This window comes from Neophocaena asiaeorientalis, unplaced genomic scaffold (assembly GCF_003031525.2).
Source record: "Neophocaena asiaeorientalis asiaeorientalis breed wild unplaced genomic scaffold, Neophocaena_asiaeorientalis_V1.1 scaffold381, whole genome shotgun sequence".
Classification (NCBI taxonomy): domain Eukaryota; kingdom Metazoa; phylum Chordata; class Mammalia; order Artiodactyla; family Phocoenidae; genus Neophocaena; species Neophocaena asiaeorientalis.
This window is the reverse complement of record NW_020172812.1, coordinates 2,860,712-2,884,111: the sequence shown is the minus strand read 5'-3', so window position 1 is coordinate 2,884,111 and position 23,400 is coordinate 2,860,712. Positions and strand designations below refer to the sequence as shown.

Here is a 23,400-nt window from a genome sequence, read left to right as displayed (position 1 = left end):
TCAACATTTAATACTTAAATACCCCAGACACCTTAATTTATAGGTTTTTAGAGTAGGAAGAGATATTCTGACTATATTGCCACATAACAACTCTTGAAAGTACATTAAATACATAAGGCTAAACTGTTACATTAAAATATCATACTTAAAAAAAAACCACAACTGTCTTTCCAACAAAATAAACAGTTTTTTTTAAGAAAAGTTAATTGTTCTAAAAATACGTTCTTCATTCAGAAGACACTTCAATGATAATTCAAAGAGATTTTTCAAAGAAAATTCAGATACTTTTAACTATGCCATATGATGCATATTGTCGGTTTTAGGAAAATGGTTCCTAGTTCTGTAAAGATATACAAATGTGTCAAATGCTCTTTCATGGGGCAGGGCTGAAATCTGTCAATAAAATAGAGTTTTAATCAAATATTATTACATTATTGTTCAAAGGAAAGTTAATTTAACAACCATAAAAGCTATAGCTTGAGATACAGCCCCAATAAAGAAAAGGATAACATATAAACTCCATACCATATTAGCTCAGAGAAAGTGATTAAATCTGTATCCGCAGTATTAAAGCACTGAAGTGTGTTTCAATAAGAAATAGCAAATAGAATTCCCTTGTGGTGAAATTAATTATTTTTATCACTTGGTTACAAGTTGGCTGTGTTTATACATATACAAAGGCAAGTGGGCATAGCCTGGATAGTACATTTTATTCTCTCACTCTGTGGGCAGAAATACTGGATGCTGAATTGGCCTCTGCATTATATAAACGATACGAAGAAGCCAGAATTTGTTAACGGGAAAAAATATTAGAGTTCAGAAGCAGGGGAAACAGAAGGTAAAACAGACTGATGTAAACAGGAATGACGGTCATTCGATAGTTGCATCTCTGGTGTCTATCTCCCCTTCTCCTTCCCCAAAGCTAGCTTCTACTGGGGATCTCCGTGGTTCTGAAGAAAGGGACTCTGCCTTGGTTCCAAGCATGGAACAAACTAATCAGTGGTCACAGTGATTAATTCAAGAATAAGAATGTAACCTAAGCCAGTTTCAAAAAAGTTAATTTTATGATTTTTCCTAGGAATAGCAAGAGTCAAAGTTGTTCTCTCTCTCTCCTTACATATAAACATGGGGAGTTTACCATGTTAAATGGAGTTTAGCCAGTTGAATAAGGATGCATACAGTTCCTTGGTGGGGAGAGGAGCCAGTCTTAGGATAAAAATCACCCCTCTAAAGACAGGATGATGGAAGGAAATTGGGTGTTGGTAACATTATTGACATTATTAATGAGCCAAAGCAACAAATCTTGTCCAATCTAGCCTTGCTTCTGGACTTTTCAGTTATAGAAGACAACATGATCTCTTTATTGTTCAGGCCAGTTTGAGATTTTGTTTTAAGGTACCTGCAAACAAAAGAATCATAACAGATACCAAGGCAAATATACACTGTTGGACAATGATTGTAGAAAACATCTGCTATATAAAAACTCATCAGTTATTAAATCTAAGAAAATTATTAAAATCAGCAATTCAACAAATTCACAGAAGCAGAGATTTTAAAAATTCACAATAACTGGAAACTGTATCTAGGTTTAACAGGAGAATCCATTTGAAGGTTTCATTTGGAGTTTCCTGAAGGAAAATTACTTACCTGGAAATGTACTATGTCTATATTCTATCTTGTGCTGGGGATTCTTCCTTAAAAAAAAAAAAAAGGGAAAAAAAAAGAAAGAAAGCAAATATAAGGTCTAGTTTGACAATCACTGAAGAGGAATAGGACTGTTTAAATTAAACTAGAGCACTCACTAACCTATGAATAAAATTAGCAGTAAACCTCTCACTGAAAAGCATTTGCTTTGTTATTGTTGTTGCTGTTAAGTACAGTCACCATGCTGTACAAAGCATTTGCTTTTTAATTACATTTACTGAGTGCCTACTCCATGCCAGGCATACTTCTAGATGCAAAGACAGAGTGATGAACCAGATGAAGTGCTGCCCTCATGACTGACATCCTACAGAAAAGCAGTATGAGACAAATAAAAATATAATACAATATACTGTATTTCTAAACTGTCAATGCCACATATCACATATATAAAGATGTGAGGTAAATTAGTATATAAAGTATATAACACAAAATATCAAATTGTGTGTGTGTGTGTAATATCTAAAAGGATACTTCTAAGGCTCTTCTAGAATCCAAAGACAAAAGCATGTAAGTCATGTCTCTCCAAAGAATACCAATCAACTGTTATGAGAAAACAAGAAAGTCAGTTTGCATCGAGAAATTTATAATAACATATCTCAAAGTCAAACAGAAACTACTGTTTGAATATCTACTTTTGATTATATATATTGATGAGCGCTTCTACCATTTCATTAAACAAATGTTTGGGTACACTGTGTATACAACACATTCTCCACAAAGTACAAAACTACCCAGGCAGCAGAACCCCAAAGCAGCAACTGGTTTATCACGATCCACTTGGTGGGTACCTTTCTCTTAGGGCACTGACAAAGGAGAGCTGGGGAGCGCTGACAGGAGACAGTTCACATGAAGCTGTTGTGAGGATCCAGGAGTAATACACAATAAGTCCTCAGTTTAAGGGCGCAGTAGGTGGTAAGTAATTAATCTTAGCCATTGATTCATTCATCAGTGGTCCAAGTAATAGGCATGGGCCACTTATTACATGCCAGGCTCTGTGTCAGGTGTCAGCGACGTTTCTTATATCTCTAATATCTCTCCTTTTGGGGTAACTTCTCCTACGATATGAGCATTAAACACAGTACGAGAGTGCAACCACACAATTAACTGGGGTCATAACTCAATAGTTTTGAAAACTGGAAAAAAGATTCTCCAAAAGATTGTGTGTTTGGGGTAATTAACCCAAATTTGACCTTTTGATGGAAAAGAAACTTCAAAGTTGAAAGAAATAAACTGGATAACTTAAACGTGATGAAGGGAGCTGCAAACGAACAAAGCTGCCATGATGCTTCGTGGGAAGATCTTTCCTCACTGAACATGCTGGCACAGGTAATTAACTTGTTTAATTCAGTCTTTATTAAAGTACAATTAATGTTGGACATCAGGGGAGGAAGAACAGAAAAATGGGGGACATTAATACCAAAGGTATTTTCATCAATAATCTGGATAAAATTGCTGATCCTTTGAGATTGTTTGTGGTAACCATTTTAAAATCTTTTTTTTTTTTATTGTGGTAAAATATACTAGTAAGTTTTTATTTTGAAAAAATGTCAAACTACTGAAAAGTGGCAAGATTCGTACACAGAAATTCCATATATCTTCATCAAGATTCTTCAAGCATTAACATTCTACACAGATGCCTCATTATTATTATTATCTATCTATCTACAGTCATTTGAGATTTAAAGGCTTTTTCCTCCTTCCTTTTAATACATGTTTGCTTCAGGTACCTAGAAGTCCTAACCTTTTCCTGTTTTGCCCTTAACAGAGCAGGATTATTGAAAAGTTCAATATGGTCTTAATTGTTTGCTACTAGAGCCTCCTTCAAAAGCTGCTTTAGAAACTCTCAAGTAACTAAATGTCAGACTTTAAAAACGAGTATAGAGGGCTTCCCTGGTGGCGCAGTGGTTGAGAGTCCGCCTGCCGATGCAGGGGACACGGGTTCGTGCCCCGGTCCGGGAAGATCCCACATGCCGCCAAGCGGCTGGGCCCGTGAGCCATGGCCACTGAGCCTGCGCATCCTGAGCCTGTGCTCCGCAACGGGAGAAGCCACAACAGTGAGAGGCCCGCGTACCGCAAAAAAAAAAAAAAAAAAGTATAGAAATGAAACTAAGTGAGTTAATGGAGACAAGTACAGTTTGTGTAACAAACACCAGTTAAAAGACTGTGGACATCCACTGTCAGGCTAGCAAGACTGAAAGGAAGAGTAACTTTTTTAAAAGGCCAAATGAAGACACAGTATCAGGACTGACATATATGTATTAATATGTATAAAATAGATAACCATTGAGAACATGCTGTATAGCACAGGGAACTCTACTTCACTGTACAGTAGAAACTAACACAACATTGTAAAACAACTATACCCCAATTGAAAAAAAAAAAAGAAACCACAGTGGGGATGGAGGTAATGGTTCAATCCCAAAGTTGCAGAAGGTAAGGTTCCCCATCATCTTGGAACACATACACAGTTGTACTCACATACTCCATTTACATTATCTAACCTCACACACTACCTAGGAAAAGGCAAGCCATTTCAGAATAAACGAATAGAGAAAAAAGTTTACCCTGGTATATTACAAAAAGGAAGAGCAGAAATATGTGTTATGAAATTCTGTGCTCAGAAAATTTCAGCTCCATGTGCAGATTCTCATCTGCCTTAGAGGGGAAAAAGCTGTTTCTCTGAGGTTCTGCTAATAGTTTCCATCCTTTCCTAGGAGAACTTGCTATTTTTATTAAAAGGCAGGTGTTAAGACTGCAATGTAGACCAGAAGAAACTAGCTGGGTTGGTACTTTTCCACATTTAACTTAGAGATCAAACTTCCCATTTAAAACAAAAGTATTAATTAATTAATATCAATAGAGATTCTGCTAGTTAATTCATTGAAAATGAAGAAAAAATATCCTCTGGGACAGGTTCAAAAGTTTCCTGTTTTGGGGTATTTTCAAAAATACTTTATTCTTTCTTGATGCTGTAACTCACAGAATACATAGACTTCAATATGAAAATGAGCCAAAGCAGAAACAAAAATGTATCATCACATTTATGCGCAAAAGCACACACTCAAAAACAAATTTTAGGCATGTTTTGTTTACAGAGCAATTTAAATGTAAAGAAGTTAAGTATTCTGAATGTTAAATTATCCTCTCCTTCAAGGTCCCTCCACCTTTATTTGCAGCCCAATCCTTCATTTCTACGTCGGGGAAAAAAGGTTTTGATTTTTTGCCATTGATAGGCACTTGCTCACCGCCTTTTTTTTTTTTTAACATCTTTATTGGAGTATAATTGCTTTACAATGGTGTGTTAGTTTCTGCTTTATAACAAAGTGAATCAGTTATACATACACAAATATCCCCATATCTCTTCCCTCTCGCTTCTCCCTCTCTCTCACTCTCCCTATCCCACCCCTCTAGGTGGTCACAAAGCACCAAGCTGATCTCCCTGTGCTATGCGGCTGCTTCCTACTAGCTATCTATTTTACATTTGGTAGTGTATATATGTCCATGCCACTCTCTCACTTTGTCCCAGCCAGCTTACCCTTTCCCCTCCCCGTGTCCTCAAGTCCATTCTCTAGTAGGTCTGTGTCTTTATTCCCATCTTGCCCCTAGGTTCTTCCTGGCCTTTTTTTTTAGATTCCATATATATGTTAGCATACGGTATTTGTTTTTCTCTTTCTGACTTACTTCACTCTGCATGACAGACTCTAGGTCCATCCACCTCTCTACAAATAACTCAATTCCGTTTCTTTTTATGACTAATATTCCATTGTATATATGTGCCACATCTTCTTTATCCATTCATCTGTTGATGGACACTTAGGTTGCTTCCATGTCCTGGCTATTGTAAATAGAGCTGCAATGAACATTGTGGTGCATGACTCTTTTTGAATTATGGTTTTCTCAGGGTATATGCCCAGTAGTGGGACTGCTGGGTCATATAGTAGTTCTATTTTTAGTTTTTTAAGGAATCTCCATACTGCTCACAGCCTTTTTGCCAAGAATATTCTTCTAACTCTACACTGCTTGTCTAAGTACCTTGCGCAGGAAAACAACTCTGATAATTACTGGGAAATATCTCCAGAACATCTTGTCCATATCCACCATTTGGTACTTATCACATAATTTCTTATACTGTCATCTAAATTTTCAACACAAATGTTTGTGTGTGTGTGTGTGTGTGTGTGTGTATGTGTGTGTATTATCTCATCATCTGTCAAATGAGCTGCTGGAGGTCATGGGTTTTTCTTACATTTTTAAATATCTTTTATAGCACTTACAAGAGTACCTTTTACAAGGTGGCATTCAACTATATTTTTCATAAATTATCTACCTACTACAATATAATCAACTCTTTTCCTTCAAAAAGAGGTTTTTTTAAAATTGAGCTTTACATGAGTTTCCAAAATGATGAAATATTTTCTATTTTCCTATTTAAGAGGAAAAAAGGCCCTTGTTTTTGCTACCTATACTATTATTTCTTAAGAAAATGATTGTTGAAAAGAGCTTGAAAGAATCATTTGTGGGACTTCCTTGGTGGCGCAGTGGTTAAGAATCCGCCTGCCAATGCAAGGGACACGGGTTTGATCCCTGGTCCGGGAAGATTCCACATGCCGCAGAGCAACTAGGCCCACGTACTATAACTACCGAGCCAGCGCTCTAGAGCCCACATGCCACAACTACTGAGCCTTCGCTCTAGAGCCTGTGCTCCGCAACAAGAGAAGCTGCCGCAATGAGAAGCCCGCGCACCACAATGAAGAGTAGTAGGCCCCGTTCCTAGAGTAGGCCCCGCAACTAGAGATCAATAAGGATCATACAGGATCAATTAAGTAGTAGGCCCCGCAACTAGAGAAAGCCCGCGCACAGCAAAGAAGACCCAACGGAGCCAAATAAATAAATAAATAAAATAAAATAAAATAAAAATGCCAATCTTTTAAAAAAAAAAAACATTTGCAATAAAATTCTCATTGGCTGGTACAAAACGTGATTTCTAATAACTTCTAGACTGATGAGTTTTCTTACATTAATGTTAATTTTTTTTTTTGGAAATTGTAATCCATGGATCGTGATGTTTTCAGAAGTCTATCCTTTGAAAGGCAGCTTTTCTGTTGGATATAAGCCAAAGAATGCCTATTCTCATTAGGCTGAAAAGAATGTCAATGTGCTGAAATTGCTCTGCATTCACACCTACAAAGTTAATAATCAAAGTGCTCACGGAAGCTTTTTACACAAACCTAGGACTGAAATATGTTAGAATTTCCTGCCATTAACAATTCATATTACTTCCCCAGGAAACAATGAAAATCCGACAACCATATTAAGCAGACACCACTGCAATCAGGTTCCTGAGATACTGACTGCTCAGCATCATAGGACACTTAGCTCTAGTCAATCAGTCACTCCAGTTAACAGGAACACAGAGTGTGTCCCTCACAAACGCTTAAGAGGCAGATGCCACTGTGACTTGGACCAGTTCTCATCTGGCTTGTTAAACTTTAGATCACCAGCATTATGTTGTGGAAGGGGTTCAGGTTTCGAGATCAGAAGAACCGAGTCTGAATTCAAACTACAGTTTACTGGTTATGTGATTCAGGACAAGTCCTGTGACCAAGTCTCCACTTCCTCATCTGTAAAGCAGGGAAAATACTGCTTGCCTCACACAGCGTTGTTTGAAGCATTAAATGAAGTGATGTGCATAAACATTTGTAGGCCATTAAGCATTTTACAGGTGTCAACTATTTTTATAGAAACAGAAATCAATTTTACTTTAAGATAGCCAACAGGGCTTCCCTGGTGGCGCAGTGGTTGAGAATCTGCCTGCCGATGCAGGGGACACGGGTTCGAGCCCTGGTCTGGGAAGGTCCCACATGCTGCGGAGCAACTAGGCCCGTGAGCCACAACTACTGAGCCTGCACGTCTGGAGCTTGTGCTCTGCAACAAGAGAGGCCCCGACAGTGAGAGGCCTGCGCACCGCGATGGAGAGCGGCCCCCGCTTGCCGCAACTAGAGAAAGCCCGCGTGCAGAAACGAAGACCCAACACAGCCAAAAAAAAATTAAAAAAAAAAAAAAAAAAAGATAGCCAACAATGTCTAAAAATTCTATATGCCAGTAAAAGTAACTGCCAACTAACACTAGAAAGCTGAATTTTTCCTTCAATAATACATATAATTATTATTGTTGAATATTTCCCCAATTGCATTTCACATAGTTATAGAATATTTTATAACATTTGCCCGTGCATATCCTATTTTTAAAAATCAGTTATTAATAATAAAGCAGAAAGTCTTTTTCATATAACCCTGGGTTAACGCTAAGTGGCAATACTGTACAGCTCTTTGGGGACATACGAACATCTGAAATAACTTTCAAGGACAATGCAAAATTCCACCCAGGACTTTTTCCTAATAATGAATGGAAATACTTAGAATTCATTCATAAAAGATTTACATCAACCTTTTCCACAAATAGCATTTTCTGTAACTCAGCAGGCCTCAAAATCCTGTTTTTGAACTTTTTTTAAATCTTTGGGTTCTAAAGGTAGACGTATACACCCATAACTACACCAGGTTTTTATGAGCTGTTATATTTTAAAATATACATTTTCGAAAGCATTTCTGGTGTTAATGATATAGACACATGAATAACAAATACATATCTGAAGGAAGAACACTCAGTAAGAGAAAATTAAAAATGTCTTCAAATTTGCCATGGCCGTAGGGTATTTGGAAAAATAAAGATTTGTATAGCTCAAAGAGAATGAGGGAGAAGGGAAAGAAGTCCTGAATGAAGTCAGAGAAGAACCTGTAAGCCATGGGAAAGAGTTTTGTGGGAGGCTATCGGATGATTCTGAGTAAGAAATCAACATGATATGACTTATTTTTAGAGAACTGCTCTGGTTGCTGTGTGGAAAATGAACTATTAAGGGGCAAGAAAAGAAACAAGGATATCAGTTAAGAAGCTACTGCGGTACACCAGGTCAGAGATGACGGTGGTTATGACTAAGACGACTGAAGTAGAGGAAGTAGGAAATGGTCAGGTTCTTAATGTATTTAAAGGTTGAAATGGCAAGAACTGCTGATGGATTGAATGCGTGATGTGAAGAAAAGAGAAGAATCAAGGGCATGTCTTGGTTTGGGGCCTAAACACTATGTGAATGGTGAAGTCATTTACAAAGGTGGAGAACACTTGGGAAAGAGCTGTTTTCATGACCAAAATCAAGAGGTCTGTTTCTGATACAAGTTTGACCTATTTTACAACCAAGTGCAGGCATTTAAACATTTGAGTCTGAAGCCATTACCCTGAATTAGCTCACCTAGGGAATAAACAGAACAGAGAAGGGAAAGGATCAAAGAACTGAACCCTGAGGCTCAGCAATAATTACAGGTGGGAAAAAGGAGACAGCAAAGGCGGCTAAGGAAGAGTAGCCATGAATGTAACTGATCTGACTTTATGAATATGACTATATTTCTCTCTGTTCTAGATTTCCCCACTATTGAATGGAGGCCCCCAGAGCACAAATGATCCAACCTTCTTGTTTTCATGAGGAACTGAAGCCTAGGAAAATCAAACGACATTGAAAGTTTTGCTACAGAATTGGCATAACCATAACTAGAACCTAAGTCTGCTGATTTCAAAACCCATTCTCTCTCCATCATAAAGAGCTACCTGAAGATTAACTAGGCAGTAACAAGAACAGAATAATTTTTATTTTTGTTTACTTCTGAAAAGTGGATAACTTAATACCAAACCTACCACTCAAAATTTAAAAATGAACCTAAAGTACTGTTTTACATCAACTTCTACAAAACTGACTAGTATGTCAGATGCTCAACATTCACTCAATGAATAAATGATCATACTATATGTTTTCATTCCAAAATAATTTATCCTGCACTTCTGAAATTCAACACTTATTTTAAAACCTAAAGCAAAAACATGAATCCTATGTTTTCAAATATCTAAGTCTCAAATTTAGGAGAAAAAGGAAAATTAACAAATATGGTCTTTATCAAATACTGAAAGAGTAAGCCAGCATAAAATAAGAGAAAGTAGTCAATCTGCTAATTGAAAATCATTACAATTTACTATCTCTGCCAAGAGAGCTCTGAAAATTTGTATACATGTGCAATTAACACTAAATATAACAAAGAAAAACAAACATTAACATGAAAGGGAACGTATATTCAAATGGAGGAGAAAGAAAAACACCACAGAAGACACTCCAGCACATTTTGTCAAGGCTATATGACACATTACATGTCAAGTAGCAATGTTGTTACTGCTACTTCTTTTTTGTTGCTGTTACTGCTATTTCTAAATGAAGTTAAACAAAAATGTATAGCCAAGTCTCAGGTAAAACTGTGCAGCCAGTGATTAACATTTACTTTAAGATACTTTCTTCTAAGATTGTAGTCTTACATATGATTAAAGAACCGGAAGCGTGGCAAGTGATGACAGGTTACTTCCTATATATGCAGATCCTATAAAAATGCGATCAACTTTGATTATTCTTAACTACAAATAAAATAATCGACAGCCTCACATGACTGCTTCTGGGAATCTCAACTACGAGGCAATTAGAGTTTCCCTATTAAAACCTATTTATTTTGCCTCAAATAATATAATATGAATTTACACTAAACACACACATTCCTATTTTTTTAATTAAGCAGCTTCTAAAGATCAGTATCTTGTAGTTTAAGGTGTACATTTGCATACAGGATCAATTAAGATAATACTGCAATAACTTGGAACACTTTGAAAATAAAAGAGAAAATAGGAAAAGGCTAGACCATAGCTATAAATCTGGATCAACAAATAAAAACAGATAGTAATTTTAATATCAACGAATTATGCTTGCGGCAAAAACACTTATGTTTTTTCACACTATACAGATCATATTGCAGATTCACTACAATGAGAGCACTTATAGTTGATGACTGATACACTTCCTTATGTCATCCCTCTTAGAAGGTATTATAATTAATATTTAAAAAATGGGGCATTGGCTTCTAGAAAACATGAAGGCAACAACACTTTCATTTGTATAATACATGCCTGCCTAAGGTTTTGTAAATCTAAGACAATATACGTGTTTGACTTGACATTTTTACACTAAGCTGGTTGAAGATGGATTCTGTTTATTTTAGTGTATATATATCTTAAGTTTAGTGCTTAATTTAACAAATAAGAACAGGAGTAATGCACTGAATAAAATCCTATTATGCACCAGAGGAGGTGGGTCAGAGGCAAGCACAGCAATCACTGGATTATCCTGGACATTAAGTATCTAATGTTCTAATTTAGACAAGTACCTTAAGCTAATCAAACGCATTAAACAGAACGAGTCTTCTGACAGGCTGCAGTGTATAGCGCAAAGGGAAGAAAACTGGTTAAATGAGTGAGATACTGAAAATGATAACAACTAGTTCTTTCAAATTATCATTTTTCAAGTTGATTTAACTTTGTTAGAGTTTTAAAAGTATAATGTCAGAGAAAATATTAATAATGCCTGTAGTTTTAGAAGAAATAAAATTTAATAATTAAAGGTCCTTTATTCAACATCAACCTCCTATATTATATGGGCTATGGGAATCTTTATTTTACTATAGATTCAGATTCAGAACTTAAGTCTCTCAGACCTCCCAGGAACTCAGCAAATATTTCTTGGGAAAAATCAGCCTTGTGTTTGGGGTTCCTTTAGTTTCTAGACTGTTGTGACAATACCATGAGATCATGATAAGTTGTACTAGCTGATAGAGTATAAGATTAAGATTATTTAATGTATTATACAACATTTGAGATCACCTAGATTTATCAAAATGAGAAACTGACTTGGACACGTTCAAGGGATTAGAAGGTAAGATTGGGAAGCAAACAAATTAAAAGCCAACCTAGTATTTCACTTGAGAGAATACTTGTTTTAACTTGAGAATAATTCTTATCCTGTTTTGTGAAGGCAAATTTTTAAAGATAAAAAGCAAACAAAGATGTTTTATCCCATGAATTTCATCTCTCTTCCAAATGTGTCAACCACCATGGAATATAGGCTTATCACAACTTTACTTTTAAAACATATATATCTTTACTTTTCTAAATATATTAATTTCTGGGTGATTTCGTGGGTTATTTTATGATCCGTGAGGCTTCAATACTTTTCTTCTATGGCTACAGGGAAAACCTGACATGCATTTACCTAAAAACTTGCTTTTAAGCAAGCTAATTTAGAACATTTTATCATTCTGATACAGTAGGCTTATATTCTAGCGCTACTGAAACAAACATCTAGGACCAAGATGGAGCCTGCCTAGGGTGCCATGTCAGCAAACTGAAACTTAAGATAACTTTCAGGTCCCTGTAAATGCTCTGCTTGACCAGAGACACCGTGTATCCAGTCAGCCAATCCCCACAGGCCAAACCAATTCTCGGCTCTATACTTATTTCTTTGTTCCTTCTCACCCCAAACAAGGTTGACTATGGGGCCCCAGCCAATCAGACATTTTCTATTTTTCTCTTCCTTGTTCTTTATTCTTCATCCTATAAAAACTTCCTGTCTTCTGCCCCATGTTGCACTTCTCCAAATGGAGACTGTTTCATAAAGTGTTAAAGTTAATTTGTATCACCCAAACTGTCTTCTTTAAATCATTTTCTAACAGCACTAAACAGTATATGGCTAAAAAAATAATTTATTCTTGCAAATCAATATTGTTAAAGAAAAAACAGCTCATGACATTATATCAATTTAGTTATAGAAATGATACAACATAAATTTACTAGATCTGTTTTTTGCCTAACTAAAAATGATAATGTGACAAAAAGGATATATAAATATATATCATGCTTCTACAATCTAGTTTCTAGTATCTTGTTGATTTGAAAAATTCACGATTTCTTTAAGGTACTTTATCTGGGTCTGGTTTTTTTTTTTAACTCCAAAATATTATTTTGCTATGTAGCTAAAAAGACAAGCACTATCAATACTTTAGAAGCGCTAACAATGGTGGAATCAGGCCACAACACAGAGAAATGCTGGACTGGAGGAGAGAGGAGACTTGGTTTTGAGCTCACTAGCTTTGGAGTCTTAGGCAACTCAATCTTTCTTTGTTTCCATTCCCTTACTTGCAAAACAGTAGTCAGAGTAAGCAATCATATCTAACATTCTCCAAGAGTCTCTCTAAACTGTAATTAAAATTAATGAGGGAGAAAAAAATCTTACGATTTTATCTTCAAGTGGAAACAGTGACACCAAGCAGCTCAACAGATGAAAAAGAAAAATACAATATACATACATATAAATATATTTAGATACAGATATGAAAGTTTCTACTAGCACATGTGAGTCACTGGCCTTTGAGTAATTTCTCTTGACTACTCCCTACTCTGCCCCCATTTAAAGAGACTGACGAAATAATGGCAGCAATTTTTGACATCATTATTCTTAGCAAGGCTTTGCATTTTGTTTTTATTCTCCTCGAGAATAGGCATATTTGTATTTTGCTTCTGAAAAGGGTGCAGGACATCATGGCAGACCGATACTCTTGTTTTAACAACTAGAAAAAAAACCCTTGATAAATGGTTAAAAATATATTTATGAGAGAATTGTGGGAGCAACGAGAATTTTATATTATCTAAAATTCCAAAGAGGAAAAAGTCCTTCCTAGGTGAGCTGACAGTAACTGGCTTCTTTCTTCCGCAGAAGCCTTTGACAATTCTTAGTGTGGGCTAAGGATAAGATTTGGACCAAGTGGAGGCCCACTATCTTAGGAAAGAGAAATTAGTACAGCTTATCATGATCTCACGGTGTTGTCACAACAGTCTAGAAACTAAAGGAACCCCAAACACAAGGCTGATTTTTCCCAAGAAATATTTGCTGAGTTCCTGGGAGGTCTGAGAGACTTAAGTTCTGAATCTGAATCTTCAAAAAGGCAGAGTGAGATCTCTAACTCAGGTAGTGTTTCAGAGACAAAGTACTACTAGAAGTAAGAGATCTGTAACAAACACATAACTAGCTTCTAACAATCAATTATGAGGAAATACAAGGGAACATAATGAATGACAATTTCGTAATGCAATCAGCAAAATACAGACTAAGGGATACTCCTCAGTACAAATGGTCAGCTTTCTTACACAAATATATTGCAAGGGAAAAAACAAAGAGGAACCTATTGATTAAATAACTTAATAAACATGGCCACTTTTTGTCATACATGGACCTTAACTGGATCTGAATGCAAAGATACAAAAGGAAAAAAAAATATTATGAGACTGTAAGGGAACAGGGATATCTGACAGAATATTGAGATATTAAAGATTTATTTAATAATGGTATCATAGTATTGGGTTGGCCAAAAAGCTCCTTCGGTGTTTAAAGTAAAACTAAAAGACGATTTTTCATTTTCACCAAGAACCTTACTGAACAACATATTCACTGTTTTGTTCCACTACCATCTGCCATTTTCCAGGCAACTTCATAATTCTACCTTCTCAAAACCTTTTATCTTTTTGAGCAAAGAACTGTTCCAGGTGCCTTTTACAGTCTTCCAGGGAACTGAAATTTTTTCCATTAAGAGAATTTTGTAAAGACCGAAATGAATGGAAATCTGAAGGTGCAATGTCTGGTGAATATGGCAGATGAATCAGAACTTCCCAGCCAAGCTCTAACAGTTCTTGCCTGGTCATCAAAGAAACGTGCAGTCATGTATTACCCTGAAGGAAGATTATGTGTTTTCTGTTGACTAATTCCGGATGCTTTTTGTCGAGTGCTGTTTTCAGTTGGTCTAATTGGGAGCAGTACTTGTTTGAATTAATCATTTGGTTTTCCGGAAGGTGCTCATAATAGAGGACTCTCATCATATACACAACATCACCTTCTTTGGATGAAGACCAGCCTTTGGTGTGGTTGGTGGTGGTTCATTTCACTTGACCCATGATCTCTTCCGTCCCACATTATCGTACAGTATCCACTGTACAAAAAAAAAGTGTACAGTGTACACTTTTCATTGCCCGTCACAATTTGTTTTAAAAATGAAACGTTTTTGTTACGTTTAAGTAGAGAATTGCACGTGGAAAGGATTTTTTCGCTTAACTTACGTGGAACCCGAATAAGGTGACATATGGCCACCTTATCTTTGATAAAGGAGGCAAGAATACACAATGGAGCTCAATATCAAAAAAAAAAAACTACCCAATCAAAAAATGGGCAGAAGATCTAAATAGGCATTTCAGCAAAGAAGACATACAGATGGCCAAGAGGCACATGAAAAGATGTTCAACATCACTAATTATTAGAGAAATGCAAAGCAAAACTACAATGAGGTATCTATCACCTCGCACCAGCCAGAATAGCCGTCACCAAAACATCTACAAACAATAAGTGCTGGAGAGGGTGTGAAGAAAAGGGAACCCTTCTGCACTGTTGGTGGGAATGTAAATTCAGCCACTATGGAGAACAGTATGGAGTATGGAGGTTCCTTAAAAAACTAAAAATAGAGCTATTCAATATCAAAAAAAAAAAACTACCCAATCAAAAAATGGGCAGAAGATCTAAATAGGCATTTCAGCAAAGAAGACATACAGATGGCCAAGAGGCACATGAAAAGATGTTCAACATCACTAATTATTAGAGAAATGCAAAGCAAAACTACAATGAGGTATCTATCACCTCGCACCAGCCAGAATAGCCGTCACCAAAACATCTACAAACAATAAGTGCTGGAGAGGGTGTGAAGAAAAGGGAACCCTTCTGCACTGTTGGTGGGAATGTAAATTCAGCCACTATGGAGAACAGTATGGAGTATGGAGGTTCCTTAAAAAACTAAAAATAGAGCTACCATATGACCCAGCAATCCCACTACTGGGCATATACCCTGCCTTCTTATTGAAAACCAAATCATAGAAATAGCAACAATTTCAAAAACGGCAGTAGGCTCAGTAACCTGTATTCCAAAATTATCTAAGAAAGACAGTTGTCTAGAATTAAAGCTCTCTAAGAATGGAATCCTACTTCTTTCTTTGGTAGTTTGATTTATTTCAAGTTCATTCATTCATTCAACAAAGTTGCAGATAAAATAGTCCTTACTGGAGGGCCTTCCCTGGTGGTCCAGTGGTAAAGAATCTGCCTTCTAATGCAGGGTTCAATCCCTGGTCAGGGAACTAAGATCCTACATGCCGCGGGGCAACTAAGCCCACATGCCATAACTACTGAGCTTGCGCTCCTCAATGAGAGCCCACGTACTGCAAACTACAGAGCCCATGCGCTCTGTACCCTGCGTGCCACAACTACAGAGCCCACATACCCTGGAGCCTGAGCGCCACAACTAGAGAGAGAAAACCCGTACTCTACAACTAGAGAAGCCCGCGCGCCACAACGAAGAGCCCACACCGCAACAAAAGATCCCGTACGCCTCAACAAATACCCCAATGCTGCAACTAAAACCCAATGCAGCCAAAAAAATAAAGAAAATAAATAAATAAAAAGGAAATAAATTAAAAAAGAAATAAATATGCTTAAAAAAAGAAGTCCTTACTGTCAAGGAACTTACTCTCTGGAGGGGAAGCCAATCCAGGAAAGAATTAAACACAATCTCATGAGATAAATTCTACTGTGCATGATACAGACAAGTACAAGATGCTATGGAAGGAGAGAGGGGAGGTACTGTTTCCTTTTAGGATTGAGTTTCATGTGCTGGCAAGAATGGTGGCCTGGTAGGCGTTGAGGGAAGCAGAGATAACATCCTGAATTGATTTATGTCAAACTAAGGAGTCTGGATAGAAGGTATAATGGGGTAGCACTGACAGCTTTTCAATTATCTGATTTACACTTTAGAAAGTTAGAAATGAGGAAAAATTTTAGGCATTTATAATGTTAATAACTTCAACAATTTAGAATTATCTAAAAGAAACATTACAATCCTACCTATTAACAAAATGAAAACCTATTATCTATGGAAGTTTAAAAACTAAAAGTTAAAGGCTTGAGATGAGAAACTTGCCTGCAGTTTCTCCTGAATAAGTAACAGAGATTAAGCAGAAAAGGAGTATAACCAAACACTTCAGGTTTACATACCTATAACAAGATGCTCCATAGGGACATTCGGGCCGGTCATCAGCCTCACCTTGACACGTGATGTGTACACCTCCATAATCACTATCACCAGGGTGACTGAAGTGTTGAAAATGGACAGGATTCTTCCTATGAGAGTGATAAACATACTGTCAGAAAAAAGAATTAATAGGATATAGTAGACTTCTAGATAAACTAGAAAAAAATAATTAATAGGATATAGCAGGAAACCAAACAATACACATGTGATTATTCTAGAACGTGAACCAACATGCTACATGACATTTAGTCAGTGCGGAACTCTCATGGTAGCAAATTAAATTTCTGGTGACATGGGGAAGACCATGAATGTCAACGGACAATCTGAAAACAGTACTTTATATAGGCTATATACAACAGAATATACAGGATAATATAAATAGTATAAGCATACAGAGCTTTTAAAGACTTTCAATAAAGTGAACACATCTACACTCCCTCTGCTAAGATAAAAAACAATATTACCAACATTCTAGAAGCCCTGCATGTCCCCTTCGAATCATTAAACCCATTTTACTACCCAAAGCTAACCACTATCCTGTCATCCGCAACAGTGTTTCCCAAACTTTTCAGTCTCAGGAAAAAAACTATTAAAACTCCAGAGGACTTTTATTTATGTGGGTTATTTAACCTATTAGAAATTAAAAATGAGAAATTTAAAAAATAAGTTTACTTTATAATAGTAATAAACCCTTTACATATTATGATAAATAGCACATCTTAATGTAAATACCTATTTTCCAAACAAATTCGTGGAGACATTGTTTTATACTTTGGAAATTTCTTTAATGTCTGGCTTAAAAGAGGGCATCCGAATTCTCCTATCTGCTTCTGCATTCAATCATTAACACAAATCATGGAGCCTCTGGGAATACTGTACACTTGTGAGTGAGAGAATCAGAGTGAAAAAGGCACACACACACAAAGTATTATTATGAAAATGGTTTTGGCCCAACAGGTTTCCTAAAAGCATCTTGGGGACCAGGACCTGCAAGGGCCTCTGGAACATACTTTCAGAAGCAATGTTACAAACAACATATTAGTTTTTCCTGTATTTGAATTAAAATGGAAATATGTAGTATGTACTTCTTTGAGAATGACTTTTTATGTTTGTATGATTACTCCACATTACTGCATGTAACAGTAGTATACTTTTATTACTGTGTAACATTCCACTGTATGAAAGTGCTATAATTTATTTGTCCATTCTACTATTAATAGACTTTTGGATTCATTCTAGTTATTGGTTTTTATAAATAATACTGCTGTGAACATTCTACTTTTGGCGTACTGTTAGAAGTAATAAACTAATTCAGCAAAGTTGGAGGATACAAAAATCAACACCCAAAAACCAGTTGTGTTCCTATATACTTGCAATGAACAATCCCAAAAGGAAATTAAGAAAACAATTCAATTTAAAAAAACATTTAAAAATAAAATAGTTAGGAAATAAGCTTAAGGAGGTGAAAGACATACACAGGTTTAATTTCTATTAAAGAAGACACAAATACATGGAAAGACATCCCATGTTCATGGAATGGAAGACTTAATATTGTTAAGATGTAAATACTACCCAAGGCAATCTACAGATTTAAAGCAATCCCTATTAAAATCCCAATGACATTTTTTTGCAGAAATAGAAAACTCCATCCTAAAATTCATGTGAAATCTCAAGGAACCTCAAATGGACAAAACAATCCTGAAAAAGTTGAAGGTTTCACACTTCCTGATTTCAAAACTTATTACAAAACTACAGTTATCAAAACAGTGTTGTACTAACATAAAGACAGGCATATAATATAGACACATGGAAGAGAACAGACAGCCCAAAATAAACTCTTGCTTATATGGTCAAATGATTTTTCAACAAAGTTGCCAAGACCATTCCAAAAGGAAAGAATACTCTTTTCAACAAATGGTGCTGGAAAAAGAGGATATTCACTTGCAAAAGAATGAAGTTGGACCCTTCCCTTACACCATAAACAAAATTAACTCAAAATGTATCCAAGACATAAAAGTAAGACCTAAAATATAAAACTTCTAGAAGAAAACAGGGGGAAAGCTTCATGACATTGGATTTGTCAAAGATTTCTTGCCAAATGCAAAGGCAAGAAATGTAAAAGTTGCCTAAGTTCCATGAGACTGCCCCAAACTCTGCCTGTCCTCTTAGCCCTCAGTCTGAAACACTAAAAAATTGGCAAATGTCACAAGAGAAAAAGAAGCCTCAAGGTCCTGACTGCCTCTAATGTTCTCAAGCATGAGTGTTCCGCTTTGCTAGTTGTTTTCAGTGGGAGCTTTGGTCCTCAATAAGACACATCACCTTTACTAGAGATAAAACGCTTATTTTATAGATTATTAACTCATAATTTATATGACCTTATGGAGATAAAATCTACAAGTTTTAATTAAGGTATAAATTTCTTACAAGTTAATAAGAGACATTTCAATTTCTATCCAATTTTTAAAAGCAGTTTACTAATGGAATCATATGCTATTAAACAGAAAAACTATATGGCCCCAAAAGAACAAAATTTTCAAAAAGAATTTTTTGGAAGCAACAGTTTCTATAAAGTTAAATGCTATTTTGTTGTTTTTTTGTTTCACAAAGGATTGAAATAAGATGTGACTGCTTTAGACAGGTTGAATTTGAAGTGCCTGTGATTTAAGTGGTGATTATCTGGACCTAAAATTTAGTACAGAAATCTGTGTTGGAGATACAGACTTGGGAGTTAATACCATAACATCAAGGGAGTGAATAAGACTACCCCTGAGTAATAATTTTCTATTAAGACGGAACATGTAAATAAAGAATTAGAAATCAATGATTAGATAGTAAATATCAGATCTAATATCAAATATTAGAAAGCGTATGAGGAAATGTTGTGTAGAATAGAAGATGAGCAATTTAGGGAAGAATGAACATGTTAAAAAAGGGCTAAGAAAGGAACTGAATGTGTCTTTAAGCAGGACAGGAGACAGGAAAAGGGAACAACACATCCAAAGGACCTAACAACGGCATGACAGCATGGTGCATCCAAAGAATTACTGGGAGTTCAGGGTCTTCTAGACTATGCTAAGAAATCTGGCCTTTAGCCACTGAAGGATTCTGTAAAGGAGAGTAATATTGTCAGATTTTTTTCTCTCTCTTCTTTTTTACCTTTGTTTTTATTTTCTTAGCCAGATCATTCAGGCAACAATGAGGAAGGAATATGAACCTGACGGAAAGTTTGGAGACTTAGGAGATTATTCACTTGTCCCAGAGAGATCACTGCATGAGCTAAAGCAGTAGCATTGAGGCTGCAGAAAAGATACATTTAACTAATTGTTAAGATGCACGTATATAACAAGAACTCAATATAGGTTATTTTCCCCCTTTGTTACAAATATAAACATTTTGTTTTCAAGATTTCAGTGGCAAATATTTCTCAGGTATTAATTATGTGTATCAAAATTAGTGAAGAAGTAAAATAAACTATTCATAAGCTATGACTGGTTAAAACTAACGTGTATCATCATCAAATATGTATGAATTCATTATGATCTTGATAAAAGATTCAATCACATTTAACAAAGACAAGTACCAGCCAAACACCGTTATGGACTGAATTGTGTTCCCTACCCCCAAATTTATATGTTCAAGCCCTAACCCCTAATGTGACTGTATTTGGAGACAGAGCCTTTAAAGAGATAATTCAGATTAAATAAGGTCATGAGGGTAGGGCTTTAATCCAAAATGACTGATGTCCTTATAAGATGAGGAAGAGACGCCAAAGATGTGCATGTACAGAGAAAAGGCCATGTGAGGACGCCATGAGAAGGCACTGTCTGCAAGCCAAGGAGAGAGCCTGCAGGAGAAACCCAACCTGCCAACACCTTGATCATAGGCTTTCAGCCTCCAGAACTGTGAGATAATAAATTTCTGCTGTTTAAACCACCCAATCTGTGGCATTTTGTTATAGCAGCTCTAGTGAACTGATACAGATACCAAACAGGATTTTTCAAAAATCCAAAATAATAGAAGGTTTATATACTTCCATTTCACAAGTTTATAAATTATGTTCCATATGCAGGACTAAGGCCATTGCAAATAGACAAAATTGTGAATAAACGCATAAATTATAATGGTTGAAATTGAAAAATATAATTATTCAGGTGTTATAATGGCACTGCATTTTAAAGAGAGATACAATGAATGAGAAATTAACAGAATATGTGATATAAATATGCTATCGAATAGAAGACAAACTGTACTAGAATGTACTGATAAGATACTTGGTTTGATAAGTTGGAATGGCAAAGAAATACTTCTGAAATAGGGCTAGGTAATTATAAGCATGCTAGAATAAACAGAGAGAAACTATAGCCTAAAACTAATTCATAAAGCATGAAATTAGAAAATATGGTACAGTGTTATCAAATGAAGTAAGTATAGGAGTAACCAATCAATCCAGAAAATATATATTTAGTTGTTTTAGAAGGCATCACGGTGACTCAGAAGCACCATTAGAAAAATATAAAGGAAAATGCACAAATATCAGATGCTTAAGCACAACTTAGAATTCTCTTGAGAGTTATACTGTATACAGCAACTATTTATGAAGGCATCTTTCCAACAGCTAAATAAGACATTACATAAGCAGGTATTTTGATCTGAGTGATTCTGTTTTCAAGTCTGGATTCCCCAGTTCAGATCCCTGTATTAATCAGCATATCTACAATGAAACATTTAATCCCCCACAATATTTTAAAAGCCTCTAGCAGGATTTGCTAGAATGCATACTGAGAAAGTGCAAACGAGGAGAAACATGAAAAATCTCCTAACCTTTAGGCCAATGGGTTTTATTAGGCTTTTAACACACTATAGCATGTATCTACATAGCTATTATGCTGTTGAAATAATGGAATTATATGCTAGCTGTAATTTCACTTCATACCTGTAGCAGTTTGCCCCATACATGCAGGATGTCCTCTTGACCTTGTTTTCTTCAGAACCCTGTGGAACTGAATCAGCTGCCTTTGCATGCAAAGTTTCAGGATTGGAGGGATCAGAGCCAGACTCAGGATGAGATCTTTCAGGCTCGTCATGGAAGGACTTGCCTTGGGCACTCAAACAACTCTCAGAACCACTCCTCGCCTTGCTGTCTTTATCTGGTGTTCCCTTAGTGGTGATTTTATGTTCAGGAACCTTACCAAGTTCCTCTACTGGGATTTCATTTCTCTGTGCATTAGTCTTCATGTTATTTACCTCTGTGTTATCTAACGTGATTGCAGAAAATGACTGTGACATTTCCTATAACACAAATCAGAAAGTAAATAATAAAACATGTTTCAAAAGAAATATGTAAATTTAAGCATAAAAGCGTGAAACTACAAGATTCATGCAATATGTATATTTTAAAACTTTAAGATTCACATTTTAAAGTTATTAAAAATACCATTATCTCTGTCTCTAATTTAATAACTTTGAAATGGTCTACCGTTATCAGAAAAGGAACTTATAGCTGTATCAAACCTTTACAATCGTGTCAAACATTCAGTGACAAATAACCAGAAAAATACAAACGAAACATAAGAGAACACAACAGCTGCTTTCGTTTGAATATAATCTTTCCCAAAAAACCTACTAGGCTCTTAAATTTCCTGTTCAAGAATGTGTCACACTTTTATGCCCTGTTCTTATAATTTCTTAGAAGTTACTGTAATACTTTATTTCTACCCTCTAAATATAATCATGATTTTTTTTCCTACAGCTGCATGATGAAATTGCTCCTCCTTCACAGAAAAATTTGCATTAAGTTATGAGCAACTTAGAAAATAAATGATTCCTTTGAAGTGGTAGGAATAACAGTTTCAGTTTAACCAATTAAAGGCATCTTGAATCAAGTAAATATTCTCATTAGCACTACAGAACCTTTTTTAATGTGTACTTACCACCAGTAAGTACAACGAATAAGCCTAGTCTTATCCTATTAAAAATGACCTATTAATTACTTATACTTCCTGTGGAGTGAAAACATTGCTCAGATAAACCCCAGTCCTCCTGGTAAGGATGTGATGACCACGTTCTAGATACACGTGAATGTTCACTCCCATGTATAACTAAGAACTCATGTATGCTGGCTGTCTTCTGGGAAAAGCTGGTTTTAATGTTATGTGATATCCAACAGCTCAAATTTCTTGAGAAGGTATTAGCATGACTTTTTTTTAGACTAATTACTTAGGTGTTTTGATAGTTTTTTCTTTTCTAGCACAGTATGCCAACCTTAAAATGTTATCCAAACTGACTAAAGACCTTGCAAAAAGAACCTAGAACTAATCATGGCTCTCGTATAGTAGGTAATAGATAACCAATCATGTGACTACCTCTTGGAGCTGGCCCTCAGGTAGTGGCATTCATGCCACATCCCGCTAACATATACACTATTTCCTCCGAAGCTGCTCAAGTACACCCCAATCTCATCTCCCTCTGCTATAGGACCAACTAACACATGCCAGGATCTGGACCTGGGGGTGGGTGGGGTAACAGAGCAATTCTGATCCACCTCCCCACTTGGCAGTCCACACACTGGGTCAACTCTCACCAGTTTTCTTTTTTTCTGTTC

At 36.0% G+C, this 23,400-nt stretch overlaps 1 protein-coding gene across 3 annotated transcripts in view; it reads right to left on the bottom strand.

The window, feature by feature from the left end:
* The window catches only part of APLF (aprataxin and PNKP like factor), an 86,092-nt gene that overhangs the window by 8,247 nt on the left and 54,445 nt on the right, over positions 1–23,400 (bottom strand). Inside the window, exons 7-9 of one of the 3 annotated variants that reach the window (XM_024741626.1) lie at positions 21,733–22,088; positions 16,763–16,888; positions 1,648–1,690 (exon numbers count right to left, since the gene is read on the bottom strand). In XM_024741626.1, coding sequence (XP_024597394.1) covers positions 1,672–1,690; positions 16,763–16,888; positions 21,733–22,088 — 501 coding nt within the window. In that variant the 3' untranslated portion in view covers positions 1,648–1,671. Of the gene's footprint in view, positions 1–1,647; positions 1,695–16,762; positions 16,889–21,732; positions 22,089–23,400 lie in introns of all 3 variants that reach the window. The other 2 variants (XM_024741625.1, XM_024741627.1) reach the window with 2 other exon arrangements.